We start from the raw sequence: 17,740 nt of genomic DNA on the forward strand, positions 1-17,740 counted from the left end.
TCAGTCCGGGTCTAGCGTCTCTCTCTTGTTCCAGTCCACACCCTTTCTGCTTTCACAATATGCAGCACGTGTTCAATGTACAATATGCCAATAATGTCACTGAAGCTCATTTGAATTGAAATGAGCTGAAGTGAGATTAAGACAAAGGCAGAGGAAGAGAGGGACACACAGTACAGAGACTCATACTGTGGGAGAGAGAGCATGAAAATAGATATTCATCATTACAATCTGCACTTTTGTTTCTGCAGCAGGATCTGACTGTCTGCTCCGCTCAGTCCTGGTTCTCCCGTGACAAGCATTAAGAATAATAGTCATATCCAATCTTCTTGCTGATGGTCTTTGTAACTTACGTAGGTCATAGAGGTCAGATCAGTAAAAGCACCAATACAACAACGTTCTGTGTCTCTGTCCCTCCTCTCCCCTCTCAGGCCCCGTCATTGCCATTTTCCATCCATCCACCAGATGCCCTCAGACTTTTCCGTCTATCCCGATCAGCTGACTGCCCCGCCCATCTACTCACCTCTTCCCACTTTCCTCATCAGCCCTGCAGTTATGTCATCAGCCCTTTCCCACTCCCTCCTCGGCAGTTTGTCAAAGCTGCCATGTGCCTCGTGCTTTTGCTTCCTAACATTTGTAATGTGTGTTTCCTGGATCCTTGTCACCTGCCTGCCTGACCCTCTGCCTGATACTTTGACTTCTAAATTATTTGCCCAAAGGTTTGCCTGTCTGGACTGCCTTCCTGGTTTTGACCCTTGCCTACCTAATGGCCTTTTAAGTTTTTGCAATTTCCCCATTAAATTACCAAACTGATCCTGCCTGCTTTCATCTGCCTTTGGCGCCTTCCCTTGTTACTATATATTCACCAGCTGTGACAAATGTAAAGTCCTGCATTACAAATCTTAAGTAAAAGTATAATCAGTTAAATGTTGTCATACAGTATGTTGAATTATTAGATTGTCCATTCTTTCACTTACAGTCATAGTTCAGACTAGTGGTTTCCAACCTAGGGGTCGGGCCCCCTCCACAGGGACACACGATGAATCTGAGAGGTCGTGAGATGAATATAAGAAAAACTACACAAACCTTTATTTATTCTTTGGACTTTTCTCTTTTCGCAGCGTTTTTGTGAAATAATGGGTCGCTTATTAAAATGAAACTATTTTTTAAATGAGCCACTAGCCAAAACAATTAGGAACCCCTGATTTGAATCTTAAACAATGCATTGTATATCATTATTATCGTAAGTACAAGTACCACAAAATTGTACTTAATCACAGTACATGGGTAAATACACGGACATACGTTACACAGGTTTAAGTCCAGCTGAGGAAGTGTTGCATGTCATTTCTCATCTCTCTCGCTTTCCTCATTTCCTGTAATCTCCTTGTCTTCCCTCAAATAAACGCGAAACAAAATGCCCCCCAAAATAGACAGTTCTAATTATAACATGTGCTGCTCACAATATCACTAACCATCATGAACTCATATATATCTCATATAGGTAAGCCAGCTTACAATGTTCTCACCATACTCATCATATACATAATTGACTTTCACACATTAAACACACACATTAAATGGCACGCACATTACTCTTGCTGATTCGTACAAATACTTATCTCCTGTCATCCACGATTCATATTCAACATTTGACTCAAAAAAGATCAAAAATCAAACAAGGCTTCTTAGAATTAAAGGATGTTTATTCTTCCAGCTGTACAACTGTTGTACAGTCAACCTTCATGTTTGTCCCTGACGATGGGCATATTCTGTATTTTCATGCTGCCCGATCAAAACTTTTAACCCTGTGCATCATACCAAATTAAGCTTTCCCACAAATGACAAATGTCAGACTCATCATTGTTCTCTGTGCCACACGGTTGGTTGGATGGACCGCCTTCCAGTCAAGAAGTGGTCATCTCATGTCATTCACTTATAAAGCTCTACTGTTGAAGCTTCCAAACTACCTCACATCTCTTCTCTCATTTAAATGAAGTAACTAATTAAGCTTAGATATCATGTAATACGCACAATAGGTTTTTAATTCCTGTCTTGTTGTGTTCTTCTGTTTTGCTGAACGTTTCTTGTTCTGAGCTCTCTGATGGAAAAGAGATCTGTATCTCAATGAGATGCCTGATTAAATAGAGATTACATTTACAAAAATAATACTAATAAAGGTTGCATAATGACAGAAAACTAATTTAGAATTTTAAAAGTACTATAAACAGTATAAAAAGGGTCCGGAAAATGGCGTCTGGTCTTACTAACATTTTTCTCCCACAGACCTCTATTAAGCAATATTAACAACTACAACTCAGTCTGACTCATGTAGCTTCTGAGGAATAATGCAACGGGTAGGTGGAGAGAGAGAGAGAGAGAGAGAGAGAGAGAGAGAGAGAGAGAGAGAGAGAGAGAGAGAGAGAGGGGAAGGAAGTGGTGAGGATGCTCTACAGTTGCTGCAGCACTTTGCTCCCCATCTCAACACAGTCGGTCAGTCTGCCACAGAGTTCACATCGGAGCATCATTGTACTGACCTGCAATCTTCGCTGTGATCATACCACACTGCCCGTTAAGGTAAGAATGCAGAGAGCGTACATTTCTGCCGAGCAGCTTTTCTTCCTGCCAACCCTATCATACAGTGAGGATGGAGCCGCCTGTTTTACTTTTGTCTGTTTAACCCTAAGCTTGTGGGTTTAGTGGTTTACTTCCTGTTGTGAATACAAATAATCATTATAGTGTCCGTTTGTGTGTTGTTCAGGGGGAAAATGGACTGATGATAGTATCACAAGAGGATAAAGGGCTCCACTTCCCTTAATGTCAGAGAGAGAAAGTAAAATGTCTGCAATAAGCTTGCAGTGGTTGTCAACGTTTACATGTATGCAAAAGAGCTGCAGTGTGCATGTCGAGCGAGTGTGCTGGTATAAACACTCACCTAAGTACACCTGAGTTACATCTAAACGACAGGATATAGCTGAAGCTAATGCAATCTTCAACAGCCCTGTGATAAATCCTCCTTTGTGATGGCCATAACGTTCAAAATGTTAAAGGTTCTAATGTTTTCAGTCATTTTGGAAGCTGTATGTGGTTATGTTGAACTGCATTGCATTATATTGAGAGGTGTCTATAATATTTAGAGTTATCCTCATTGATGGAATGATCGCGATAATATTAAGTTCATGTTAAAATGAAAGACCGTCTCCTCTGAGAATGGATTATGTTGTATTTTAAATGCTTTTCTTGTGTTTTATTTGGTATTATTTAGCAGTCTTATATTAGGGTTGTTAATCAGCAATTAGCAGGCTATGAATGAACATTTTGTCATTGTTTTGAATGGGAAGCCATAGAACTAATCTTTCTAATATGCTGAAGGAAAGCTAATTTTCTGATGAAAGCTTAATCCAACATGTTTTTAGCCACATTGAGCTGTTACGTCATTCTGTGTGATTTCTATATGTAAAGTGCTGCAGAGGAAACCTGAAATGAACTGTCAAAGACTCTACGTACATATCATTAATCCCATTCACTCTATAGCCACTAATCACAAAGTCTCTCTATGAGAAAGATTCAACTTTAGCAGGTTTCGTGATCTCTTCAGCCACTCAAGCACGCAAACGACGTGGAGAACTGAGTACCTCCTCATCATGAACCTCATGAAACAGTTTCATTCTCCCCGAGTCAGACCACAATTCCACATGCTGAGGCGGATTTATAATAATAATCAGGGGCTTGTCTGTTAGGATCTGCAGGTTTGTTCGAGACATAAGATGTTTTCAAAATAACGTTTTATGTTTCACAAGCCAACATTTGTGTAATTTGAGCCAGTACAGGCCCTAAAGATAAACAAACAATTTAGGAAGAACACCTTCAGCACTCAGGCACTCTCTGTAATACCCAAGTAGCCAGGTAAATACAGCACCCGTGGCGTGAGACGGGTTGCACAATTAGGTGTCAATATGTTCAGATAAATAACAATAATTCAAAATGATTAAAGGTTACTTGTGGAGTTCCTCAAGGCTCAGTGTTAGGCCTATTATTGTTTATTTATGATTCAGTGTTTATGATAAATGGTTGGCAAAACATAATTTTTTTTTATTGTTGTCTAGATACTGTTTCATTTTTTCCTGTGAATAATTTAAAACGTTTTGAAACTGTGGAAAAGAATTGAAACTTCGAAAGAGTCTGTTCGACTACATCGGAATTTAAGCAAGACTTAACACAACGTCTTTGGCAACCTTTAGACAGATTTAGATAACTTATAGGTGATGTTGAACTGATAAGTGATTATTAATAATAGACTACTTCACGTAACACGTAAAAAAATCCAAATCCATTTTTTATACTTCAAAAGAGGGTCATAATTGTTGACTTGGTAGATTTTAAAACTGCACAGTTCACGTATGAGGTCAAAAACAAATGAGTCCCTGAAAGTATGCAAAAGTTGTTTAAAATGAGAAAAGTCAATGTGATTTTCGACAAATGTGCACGTTTCTTTATGGAAAAGCTAGTGAGGAACTAGATGTGAGGCACACTATATAAGTTTAAAGAAATCTTGAAACACAATTTACAAATTTAATAATGTAAAAGAAGAAAATGTCTGGCATTATGCAAAAAGGTGTCAAACTAAATTTTGCTGTTGCATTATTTTCTTTGCGGAACTAAACAGACGGAATAATATCAGTGCAATGTCGTAGGCACACAAAAGACAAACAAAACAATTAACACTTTACAGCTTTTTTGAGAGAAACAAGCAATTTTTAAATACCACTTCTGGTTAGTTTCAACTGTACTGCTCCTCGATGAGTGCATTTTGCCAATACACGTACCTGATTGGCATAATAAGTCATCAATAAGTTTTAACGACCAATTAAAAGCATTTTGGACACTGATTTGGACACTGATTTGTAGATCCTGCAAGCCACAGCAGCAGTGTTTTTATCTACAACGTGTTATTATTTATATAAACCTTTCTCGAGCTTCCAGAATGCTAGAATAAAGAAATGTTGACAAACTCCACGAGTTGTTCACATTGACTGACATTGAATCTATCCCCCTGCAAATGTATGACAGGAGGAATTGTTTTTAATTTCATGAACACATGGATTGTTCCAGCAATATCTCTGCGGCAGCAATCCCCACAACTACCCCTCCAAATGTGTTGTTGCTGTCTCCGTAATCACTCCCGGCTTGTTTCAGAAGTTGAGGATCATACGTGAGCAAGAACACACGAAGCCCTTTTTGCTTACTGTTATAAAACAGGGGAATTTGACATGTAATGGTTTTCCAATCCTTCCTAATGAGGATCAGGGGTTGTTGGGAGGGATGCTGGAGTTAAAGACTGAAACAAACACTGGTGGTCCCTCAGAACTCGGCAGTGCCGGAGAGAGAGGTCTGCACATTTCAAGACTCTGTGAGTCATATGTGTTCTACAGACAAACTGTAGAAGAGATTGTTTTAAAAACTAAAATGCGAATGCGCCTTGCACCTCAGAAGAGCAGGTTTTGACTGGGTGAAATGGGCTCTGCACTGACATGCATGCAAATGTTGCATGTTGTGTAAATCCTCTTCTCTCTAACTCACCTACACAGGAGCGGTGCACCTGGAAAATGCAGTTTCGGTAAAGCCTATTCGAGGTGAGTTACTGCGTCTGGTCGTTCATCATTGTGAGGAAAGAAGGAAGTCAACCTCACAGTTGGAGGAAGGACTGCTGAGCTTCCCTCTGATCAAGTTCTCTTAGTCTGAAAGATGTCAACTGCCACCGCAGACAGTGTAGGAAGAGGAACCAAACCCTCTGAAGCGTCAAAGGATCATAAAAAGGTAAGCAGCCGTCAGTATTAAGTCATGTAATGCTTTCCAATTAAGGAAGGGAATATCTCAAAACATCCCCTGTTCTAAAAAAAAGTGACGATTCCTTTTCCCAGAATCATTGCTGATATCAAAACAGAAAATAATTATGTAAAGTCATTCAAATACTAAGAACATCATATTACAGTGTATTGCACTGGACTTATCTACCTCCTAAATATGTATGAGACTGAGAATACAACCTCTCAGTATATTTCATACTATAAGACAGGAAAGCATTTTTTTGTTCAGAAATGTGAAGAGGGAAAAAAATCTTTCATTTCCTGGTATGAGAGCTCCAAAGAGCAACACCACACCTGCAGCTCAGTGATGTTTTTGTTGGTCAGTTATGTAACAGCTGTTTAGTGATGGAGGGGAAAGAGCGGTGGTGAAAGAGATGATTGGGTTGATTCTCTTCAGTTTCAATTTGTTGGAGGGAAATTACTTTACAAGATCAATGAAAAATGTCACGTACTGTACTTTTTTGTATCTAGCAATACTATATTAGGTGCCTCATGCTTTGGTCAAATTGTCTTCGTTTTAAAGTACTTTTCTGTTGTTGTTATCAGGGGCTTCTTGTCGACTTATTACCATCAAAACATTTGATTCTCTCTTAACAAATTCATTTATTAATTATCACAAATGTTTTTTTGTTTTGTGCTAGGAATGTAGATGTCAGTTTGTTTGTCAGTCCACCACTTTGGTCTAGACTGAGATATCTCAGCAGCTATGGATAAGGCCCACTATTGAAGGCTGGGCTCACATGATGAGCAACACAGCAACAAGCTACGAGTCATGTTCAATAGAAGCCGGTGACATGAAGCTACAAACTGACGCCCGGAAGGTTTAGTTTGTGGCGTGACACGTCACAAAGTTGAGCTGATCTCAATTGTCAATAGAAGAACGAGTTCATTCCTTTTTTTCAAACAAATATGTTTTCCCATTCAGCCCACGGCAGCTGCCCTGAAAGGAGCCATTCAGCTGGGTATTGGTTATGCTGTGGGAAACCTCAGCTCTAAACCGGACAGAGATGTTCTCATGCAGGACTTCTCTGTGGTGGAGAGCGTGTTCCTGCCCAGGTAGGCCTCTCATTTTTACACTTTTTTTTTTGTTCAGTGGTATCTAGACATTCAGAGAGTCTGGTTGTATTTGGTGAGGTTTTGAAATATCTGTCCCTGGTTCACCACAGCGAAAAAGAGGGGAATGTTGTTGTGTTTGTACGGCTGGAAGAATTGCAAATGTTTTTAAATGATTTCCTATAGTTTTCAACAAAGAGCAATTTTTACATTTACAAAAGGAAAGACAAACTTATCTTAACCTAAACAAATACTTTGTCATGCTTAATTTTACAGGTTCCTTTTCAGGAAATTATTAAGATCCTATGGGATCCTTAAAATAATATATGACCAACTATTTAACAAGCTTAATTAATTGCATGAATATATACAGATGTAACAAGCATGCATACGTTTGTCTTAATGTTAAGAAATGAAGGAAGTCACTTCTTTGGAAGTTTACAACCGGATTACCGTGCTTGTGGTTTGGTAGATAACCACACATTTCAGCAACTGGTCTTTTTCACAGCATTTTGACATCACACGTCGGTGTTACTAATAGCATTAACAATGGCTCTGGTCTATTCAAGTGTCCCAGTAAGCCATGACAGTGTGAAAGTGAGCCAGCATGAACAATAGCAGGACCCTGAAACTGAAGAAGCTGAGTGTAATTTATCCATCATTAATCATATCATCATCATATCATCTGTGCCATGTGAAAATATCGTCTGTGAAAAATGCCTTTTTGTTGCAAACAGCTACTGATCTGTTATTGTGCACTGATATGTGTTTATTAGGGGTGTAACGGTACACATACTCGTATTGAACCGTTCGGTACGAGGCTCACGGTTCGGTACGCATGACGAACCGAATACGTTTGAATAAAAGAAAAAAGAAAAAATAATAATTTCATTTTTATTTTTTAAAAACCTTTATTTAACCAGGTAGTCCCATTGAGATTAAAAGTCTCTTTTGCAAGATGTAAGTAACAATACAAGATGTAAGCAAGATGTAAGTAACAACACTACATAACATTAAGGAGCAGTTTTTGTTTTTTATGCTTATGTGTTGCTAAGAAGACACCCCAGAAGATGGGTCACTCGGGTATAGTTCCATCATTGTTCAAAGTCAAAGAATAACTTCATGATGTTAGTTGTAATGAATAAATATATTTTAAAATCAAGTACATTTCTCTGGCATTTATAGTTTTCTACTGTACCGAAACGTACCGAACCGTGAATTTTGTGAACCGTTACACCCCTCGTGTTTATTTTCCTATAACGTACACACGTATATTGTTCTGTTGTCCAGTGAGGGCAGCAACCTGACTCCAGCACACCACTACCCAGATTTCCGTCTGAAAACGTACGCACCGCTGGCCTTTCGCTACTTCAGAGAGCTGTTTGGCATCAAGCCAGACGACTATCTGGTCAGTGTGGAAATTCACAGCTTCATTCTGATTCAGCACGATGTGGCGGAAGATTCTGTTGATGCCATTGCAATACTTTTTCCTGCTAAGACTGTTGCATCATTCTGAATTGCAGTACTCCATGATTAATGAGCCACTGATCGAGCTGTCCAACCCCGGCGCCAGCAGTTCCTGGTTCTACCTCACCAGCGACGATGAGTTCATCATTAAGACGGTGCAGCACAAAGAGGCCGAGTTCCTGCAGAAGCTGCTTCCTGGTTACTACATGGTGAGTTCCTCAAACACAAACTCTCTCTCTCTCTCTCTCTCTCTCTCTCTCTCTCTCTCTCTCTGTGTTGACATGCACACTAGCGTATATTTTTAGCAAACATGCTGAAAGTGACATTTCGGACATAAAGGTGCACTGTGGCACAGAAGGCTCCATGATACAAGTCACATATTATGGGGATTCCACCCCCGCCTGACACCAACTTATATCTTCAAACTTTCCATGTTTTTGGAATAACAGTCATCACATTATAACCTAAAACATTTTATTCTATACTTATCACGTCATAAATAGTATATTTGTGTGTAAAAAAATATCTTTTTAAAACGCTCAACCTTTCACGTTGTGACGTGATACTGCCAATGATGTGCTTTTGTAGTGAAAACTCGTTCCTTCCATTTGTTTGCACATTGCTCCGTGCCTTTGTGTGGTAGCACCGGCAACTGTCGATCAACGGAAAAGCATGAAAGCCGCTGCAGGAATATGTATCACATGTGCATCTTCTTCTTCTTGCACAAACAAGGCTACTAATGGTCAAAACACACTGCACAGGGCACCTCTAAAGTGAGAGACAAATGTAAAAACTTTTCCTCCCACCAACAACATTTCAAATAATTGTCAACTTTCATGTCACCTAAATGCAGTTTGACTTGATTACAAGCCAAACAATAGCATGAGTAATGTCTTTACATTTCTATTGAACATGTTATCCTGAAAGTCTCTTTCTTTGTTCTTGTAGAATCTGAATCAGAATCCGAGGACGTTGCTGCCCAAGTTCTACGGCCTCTACTGCATCCAGTCCAGCGGCGTCACCGTCCGCGTGGTGGTGATGAACAACGTGCTGCCGCGCGCCATGAAGATGCACTACATGTACGACCTGAAGGGTTCCTCGTACAAACGACGCGCCTCACGCAAAGAGCGCGTCAAATCCTCGCCCACGTTCAAAGACCTGGACTTCCAGGAGATGCACGAGGGCCTGCACTTCGACCCGGACACCTACAGTGCCCTGATGAAGACCCTGCAGAGGGACTGCCGGGTGTGTTCACGTCACCATCTTATATATATTAGCAGTAGGGGTGGGGGGGGGGGGGGGGGAATCGATACAGCATAGAATCGTGATATTTTGCGTGCCGATATTATATCGATACACGGACGCCAAGTATCGATACTTTATTCGATAAACTATTTAAAAACCAGTCCACTAGATGGTGCTGAGTTGTTTTCTGGTGAGGTCAGCAGAGGTGCCGGGTCTGCGTGCGTGATTGGTAGGAAGTTGGTCGAAACAAAGATGGAGACATCAGAGAAAGAACTCAGATAAAACATGTTGCTGACACAGCTTTCCTTTGGGGACATAATTTGAAGTTGAAAAAAGTAATAAATCGCAATATATGTTATCACAATACTCAGAATATCGCAGTATCGTGAAAGTATCGTGATAATATCGAAGTATCGCGATAATATCGTATCGCGAGATCTCTGGCGATTCTCACCCCTAATTAGCAGTAGGTCATGATGTTGGTTTTCTGGGTAATGTCTGGTCCGTTCAAAGTGTCATCATATTTCAGCAACAGTGCAGAGTGTCTCAGAATCTGTCGCCACAAGAAATAGAATTTAGTATGGGTGGTTTTTCAACATGTACGCACAGCATACTGTATTGTGTCCAAGTACAAGATTGTTACAAAGAGTCCAAAAGGAAAGCTCAATACAGTAGTTTCATAACAGTGGGTTTAAATCTCTCAGCCTGAACTGTATTCGGCCAGTGATCAGGGCACCACTCCGCTCCCTTAGAAATACACAAAGTGGCCCGTCTGGGGTGTAACATGCTCTTATTGGGTCTCTTTGCATGACCTCAGTTACTGTATTAGGTAACACGGTGGAAAGTAAAGGCCTCTTTGTTTACAGGAGTTACTTCGTGACATCAGTGTTTAGTCAGAGGGATTGAGGATTATGTTGTGTTGTACTTTTGGTTTGCAGATCAAGGTTTAGTCCTTATAATTTGGACCAGCTTAGGTGTGGGACAGGTCAATATAAAGCTTGTTTAAGGTCAGAGGTCACGCTTGATGAGCTGTATCCCACACCTTCTGTATCCCATACTATTTTGTATGTCAGAAAAAGATTTAGTGTGTCTCAATACATAGTATGCCAAATGCAGAATGTCAAAAATAACAGGATATCCTTCTGCATCCTGTTGCATTCTGCAGTTTACCAGCATGCTTTTCTGGCTATTCTGACCCACAACCCTTGTTGCAGTGAGTATATGAGCAAGAGGGCATATACTAAATCTAACCATAAACATATGTGGTATTTTCTCACTGAAATAGACGTCATTATGCGTACTAAATATGTTTGATGCTGCCTTTGAGAGACAGCTCGAGGATATTCTGACTAACAAAAAAACAAGCATTCAAATTACTTGTTAATGAAACGGGACAGGTTTGTCAGCCCCATTATGACTTTTTTGTGTTTACTTTTGCTTCCGTCCACTTTCCGTCTCTCGCCAGGTCCTCGAGAGCTTTAAGATCATGGACTACAGTCTCCTGCTGGGGATTCACGTTTCAGACCGGAAGCCGCTGAGCAGAGAAAGCCGATGTGACAGCAGGAAGGGACAGAAAGTCCTCTACTCCACCGCCCTCGAGTCCATCCAGGGGAACGCGAAGGCCCCCGAACCGGTGGCTGATGACGACACGTGAGAAAATGTGTTTCCTGTGTAAACACCATTCCTCTGCTTTTTTTTGGGGGGCACGTAATACAGAAAAATACAGTTTTTTTAACATCACATTTCTCAGTTTGGTTTCATATCAGGGTTCTTTATGCAGCTACCTGAAAGCTATTTTTGGTAACAGTCTGCTTACACGCTTACAAACATATGGAAAGGTGTGTTTGACAGTGTGAAGTAAAGTAATATGCTTTAAAAACTTTCCAAACATTTAACTGTTGTTAAAGTTTGTATGAGGTCGGTCTCTTCTTCTGCTCTTTCTTCTGTTCTCTTACACAAACTGCTCTCCCATGAACAAAAGCTCACTGTTGAGAAGTTTGCCACAATAGTGTGATCCGGTCCAATTTGATTATGGGGATGATTTACCTGCTGACAGCATTATAGCTGTATGAATTATATAAATGTGTACTGTTAACTATTTCACCAAAATGAGAAAATTATACATTCCATGATGTTTCTGTTTTGTCATCAACTCATCTTTCTTTTTCTTCAGATTGGGTGGAATTCCTGCCAAAAATAAAGATGAGAACCTTCTCATCTTTTTAGGAATCATCGACATCCTTCAGTCCTACAGGTGAGCTCACACTGTACACACCTTTAGTCTTCATTTATTCATGTGGCCACTGGTTTTCAGTTATGTATTCATGTGCACGGACACATTTGTTCATTTGGACACGTTTTTTTGAACCAATTGTAATATTTAAATGAAATCACATTCAAATGTGTAAAATATTTCGTTTTGCCGAATTTAAGTATTCTGTATTCAACAATTAATTAGAAATAACATTGTAAAATGTTTTAAATGCTTTTAATCTATTCATTATTAAATCTTCAAGGTTCATCAAGAAGGTGGAACACTCCTGGAAAGCTCTTGTACATGACGGGGTAAGTAACTGCTCATCTGTGTGTTTTTATGTCCATATAACAGCGTTCATGTGTGTGTGTGTGTGTGTGTGTGTGTGTGTGTGTGTGTGTGTGTGTCTGACGGCATTCTTTGCTTCTCAGGACACGGTGTCGGTTCACAGGCCCAGTTTTTATGCGGACAGATTTTTGAATTTCATGGGCTCGACCGTATTCAAAAAGATTCATCGTAAGTCGCTGAGCGAACACAACTCCTGTATTCTTCGTCCTGCATAAAGTGTGAGATTAGTGAAAAATCTCTCTTTCTTCGTGTCCCTCAGCCTTAAGAGGAGCGTCTTCAAGGAGGAAGAAGAATTCCTTCTATGTGGCAAAGTCTGCCTCTCAGGAGTTTCTGTCCCCACTGAAGGAAGAGAAGAAGGATGAGAAGAAGGCCCATAGCTTGGACAACCTGGATGGAAACTGTAAGCGTATGGAATGCTTTTCATATGATATTCTCGTAGACATTTTTAAAGAGGAGGCTTTGCTTGATTTGCTTATTGATGATTTGCTTCTCACAACAGTTTACAGCTCCTCCAAGCAACCAGATCTCCTTCCGAGAGTTTCTTTTGAGTCCACAGGAAACGATGAGGAGGACATTGAAAACAGGTACGTTACACTTAAGTTCTGTATCTTTTGTCAGATTTCAAAGAATTCACAAAGTTGAGATTGTTTGATTGCTTCACATTCACAAAAAGGCTGGAAGAACTGAGCAGTGACAATATAAAAAACTGTGCAACAGGAAAATACATTCGTTTTTTATTTGCATCCTTTACAGTCTATGCTCATTTCTCTACACGACTAAATATTTTGTGTATTTTGATGCTGCAGTGAAGCCCGGCGAGCCTCCAGTTCAACAATCGCTCTGGACGATCCTCTGCCGTCTCTCAGCGAGAGCCTGCCAGACTCTGAACTGGACGTCTATTTGGTATGAGGTGATTTTAAATACATGGCATTGATCAACATACATCATTCAACCTTCTCCTGTATTACCAGCAGACCCCACAGCAGAGTGGCTGAAACTCCTGGAGTGTTTTGGCTTTGTCTAAGTCATGACATCTTAAACGGAAGCATAAAGTCCTGCGAGCAAATGTTTTAACCTGTATTTCAATTAGACAGAAATTATGAGTTTTTGAAGGCCTGCTGGAAGAACTGATGTTCTAACACTTTCACACTTGAAGCAATAGCCCAACGTGTCTTTTATTTGCTTTCCTACAGAGAGGTAGAGAAGATGGACACCCCTCTCATATTTCTGTGCTGGATATGAAGCTACACAGCAGTCGTTTAGCTCAGCAAAAAGACTGGAAGTAAAGGGGGAAACAGTTAACCAGGTTCCCCTTAAAGGTAAACAAATCTGCCTCTACCAGCACCTCTTTAGTTCAATCATTGTATTTCATTTGTTTAACCTGTACAAAAAACAAGTTTCTGGGAGAACTCATGGTGACAATAAGTCACTGCAATCCCCAAATTCAAATTCTCGCATTTAACTACAACTTGCTGTTTTTACACTTTGTGTTTTTTTACGCATTAAACTCACAAGATATAACTTAATTTGTGAGTTTTCGAGGTGCTGGTAGGTGGATTTTGTGACCATTGGACAGAACCAGACTTGCTGTTTTTCCCTGCTTCCAGTCTTTGTGCTAAGCTAAGCTAACCAGCTGCTGGCTATCAATATCCTCATCTCGGTGCAAGAGAGCAAAACAGCGCATTTCCCAAATTCTCTGACTTTTGCACAACACCATCTGAAATGATCTCGATGAGTTTCCTTTGGGGTGAATAATCAGGTATTTATTAGTATCAGCTCTTCCCTCATTGTGACAGCTCTCACCTGTTTACTTACAATACAATTATCAAATGGTTATTTTTAACATATTAAGATTTTTTTTATTCTTGTAATATTACAACTATATTCTCATAACTTTATGACTTTTTCTCTACAACGTTGAGGACAGTGGGCCTCGTACTTTGTTGCACTAGTGTATTTGGTGACATCATTCATGATGAATCCAGGGGTCACTGGGTGTCTCTGCATTTTCAGCGTCACACAGACTCACCCAGGGAACCCAGCTGGAGTTGAACAGTCGTTTGTGTCCCAGCATCCACAAACTGTCAGCAGCCAATGACACCCATTTTGATTTTGTTATATATATTTTCTTTTGGGAAAAGACAGTTTCTGCCTATGCATCAACAAAAAGCACAGGGGTCCCGATGATGACTCGCATCAGCAGAGGACACTGAATAATCTTTTGCCGCTGTCCCAGCATGCGATTTCTCACGTCTTCCTGGAACTTTCTTCTTCGGTGGTGGTAGCGCTTGGGTACTAGAGGCCCCACTGGCATCCTGTGACGTCAATACTGCATAACCAACCCCAACGGCCCTCAGTCCTTAAGTCTGTGTCAGCCTGAGAAACCTCCGTGAATCCCCTTTTCTACAGCACTTCTCTTACGTAACCACCAAATCCTCATTCGGGCTTATATGAAGCGATTCTTCAGCCCACATTAAGTAGTTCTACTCAGGCGCTGTGGGAAGCCTGCAGATGCTGGACTTAATCTGATCTGAAAGCCTCCGACCAAAAACTAAAGTACAGTGAGGGTTAAAGGGAAATCTAGGCCTTGGACTTCTCTGACAGCCATATGTCTTCTTGACTCTTATTTTTAACTGGTTCCCAGCTGTTTTTAACCTTTAACCAAAAATGACACGCACTTTTCCATTACTGCTGACCCTTTTCCCAAAGTTATCTCAGTGTTTTAAATATCAGAATATGTGTTTCCTTCCTCTCAGGCGGCCACTGGTTTTCAGTTATTTTAGTAAGGTATGAAAATCAAGGTGTAAATACATGAAACTTGCTTGAGCATTAATATATATATGATATTCCCTTTGACGGTATCCCATGCATGTCTATGGAAACCATTTGCAGCCTGAAGGGGGAAAGAAATACTTAAAAAAAAAACTCCAACAAAACTTCTGCTGTGCCCGACCCGACTAAACCCAGAGGGCAAAGTTGAGACCAGAACCTGATCCGATGCCTAAAGCTATATTTTTGCTTTATGTCATCTATTACTGACCATTAGCATATTTTAGTTTTGCATGCTACTTTTGTCCTGCACCTTTTCACAACTGGGATTGGATGTGCACACAATCCGCTGTTTTTGCTTTGAATAATTGCGCTGCTAAATCATCCAAAAACAGCTTCTTTGAATTGAATTGTTTGACTCTCCAAATAGAAATAACAATGTCTCTTCAAACATTTTGCCTTGTGTAAATGTTCGAGTGTTAATTAGTTTGACTCGAAACGCCAACTGTTGTGCTTTGGTACCTAAATGACAAAAGGGAACGAATAACCTTTCTTTGTTTTCTAGTGAGGAGCCACCTGGACGTCTGACCTTTGACCTCCCAGTCCCACAGTGTCGAGACATCCGGACCCCACAGCAGTGTAAATGTGACACAAACTACAAGCAGCAACATGTCGATGTCAGTTGCACCACTGTGAGCATCACCTTGTGCCTCTATGACTTCCCTTTTTTAGTCAAAGTACATTATGCCAAATCACTGGCTCTTGATTATAAATGAATAAGAGATGGGGATACAGTCTGTGTTTCTGTGTGTTAAGCTCACTGAACCACTGTATTAATATAAAACACTAAGATGCCGTTTCATCTCTTGTTATTTGCACTTTGCTGCTAATTTAACAGTGCTAACAAAGAAAATTGAGTTTGACCTCCCCTCTTGGATGTCTGAATTGCCGTGCAAATGTTCTCAGCGGCTGGATCCCTGAGGAAATAGATTGTCTTGTAACTTAATCAGCTACGGGGAAAAAATAATTCTGTCATTTTTAAATCATACAATTACATGGAGTCGATTTGAGATCATTCAGGAGTCAGGAATCCGAATGAAAGATTCTTCTGTCGAGGCATTCAAATATGAGTAAAACAGAGTTTATACCCTGATCAACTTTATGTGTAACTCATTTTAGAATCCCAATTTGCATAAAACAACACATTTATATCACAATAGACAATTATTCATTTGTTCTATTTTTAAACTTGTAGAATCCGCTGTGTTCCTGTGTCATTACTAGAGAATGAACATTTCATCTTCACTGGGATTTATTAAAACGAATGCCTGCTTTCAACTCTTTTGAATCCTGGAGGTAAATAATGACCATATTGTACTTTGATCAACTGTCTTCGTTTGGCCTTCAAATGTTTGAAAATCTGTGCTTTTATGTGATTTATAGGCCCACAACTGTATTATAGCAATACTTTGAACTTGTATCTGTGAAATTAATTCATAAATTATGTTCCTATATCTTCACTCTTTTTTGAGAATTAATATTTAGTGTACATGTATTACCCAACAAATCACTGCAGTATCTGTAATGACAATGAAACGCTAACATCAGTTGCCATATTTTATTAAAACACAAGGGGGCACAGAAATGATACAATCATCCTAACTACAGTATGAGGATACATAGGTGGTGAATCTAAGGTTTGCCTGTACTTTGCATTTTACGCACGTGTTTCCTGTCCACTACTGCATACTGTGGATCACATGAGCTCTCTTTGGTTGGCAGGCCGACTGCTTGATAACATTACTGATTCGATTAAATGTAATATATGATGTGTAGATGTCTGTCTCCTCCCGCTGGTGGCTTTACAGAGCAGAGTGTGAAGCCACCACTGCAGGTTTAGAGGATTTAGGTTAATCTGACTTCGATCAAAACATCTGTAGTCGGCACTTAAATTGCGGATTTACATTTTGTGAAACTTAAAACTTTAAAACAAATATAAAAACACATTTTTCTACATGACTGAAGAATTTGTTGAGGGATTTAATTTGTGTATGTTTCTCCTCTGAACCTAGTGTTTCATCAGATCAACTTTTACTCAAATTGACGACATGATACAGTGGCTGGTTTGAGAATCAGAGCTGTTGCCGACTCGAGGTTCACTGTGACAGTGTTACCAGCTTTTACTGGGCTTCTCTGTTGTAGGGTCTGAACCTGAACAGGTTAAACCAGTCAGACCAGCACGGAAATCCGCTTTTGTACCATGGCCATGTATACTACATGAGTAATACAGTAAACAATAGAGTACATGTGTGCGCAGGTGGCACCATTTGGTTAATAAATAGTGCCACTATCAGTGAGTATGTGCATTGGTATTCAAAGTGATTTGTAAAAGAAAAAAAAGAGGAAGGTGAAGAGGAAAGAAAGAAAGAAAGATATTAATTCATTGGCATTCATCATTATCTTTTATCATGTTTATCATTCATTGTTTGAATCAATTGTATTTATGGACTAGAACATTCTTCTTTTATTGCCCATTTAAGGATCAATAAATGAAATACCTTTATTCTAAACAGGTTGTTGACGGTTTATTTTTGTTGTTTTGTTTGTCCAGTTAGATATCAATTAATAAAATGCTTTATAACATCTCACCTGTGGTCCTCTATCTGGGAAACACATGTGAAAACGTCAAATTCTGTCGAGGAAGTGATAATACCACCAGTCCATTTATTATAAAATGTCA

At 39.8% G+C, this 17,740-nt stretch overlaps 1 protein-coding gene across 1 annotated transcript; it reads left to right on the plus strand.

Moving 5' to 3' along the window:
• Positions 1-2,486: 2,486 nt before the first annotated feature.
• Positions 2,487-14,283, plus strand: LOC306792400 (phosphatidylinositol 4-phosphate 5-kinase type-1 beta-like; the record flags this gene model as incomplete). The annotated part of the gene is made up of 14 exons (XM_079289496.1): positions 2,487-2,574; positions 5,586-5,814; positions 6,790-6,920; positions 8,208-8,325; positions 8,441-8,593; positions 9,333-9,629; positions 11,095-11,279; positions 11,803-11,883; positions 12,146-12,194; positions 12,315-12,399; positions 12,491-12,631; positions 12,731-12,815; positions 13,038-13,134; positions 14,245-14,283. The coding sequence occupies exons 2-14, from the start codon at positions 5,743-5,745 to the stop codon at positions 14,281-14,283; spliced, it is 1,533 nt and encodes a 510-aa protein (XP_079145622.1). The 5' UTR covers positions 2,487-2,574; positions 5,586-5,742.
• Between the last annotated feature and the right edge of the window lie 3,457 nt (positions 14,284-17,740).

The sequence above is a fragment of the Melanostigma gelatinosum genome (assembly GCF_949748355.1).
Source record: "Melanostigma gelatinosum genome assembly, chromosome: 18".
Lineage (NCBI taxonomy): Eukaryota > Metazoa > Chordata > Actinopteri > Perciformes > Zoarcidae > Melanostigma > Melanostigma gelatinosum.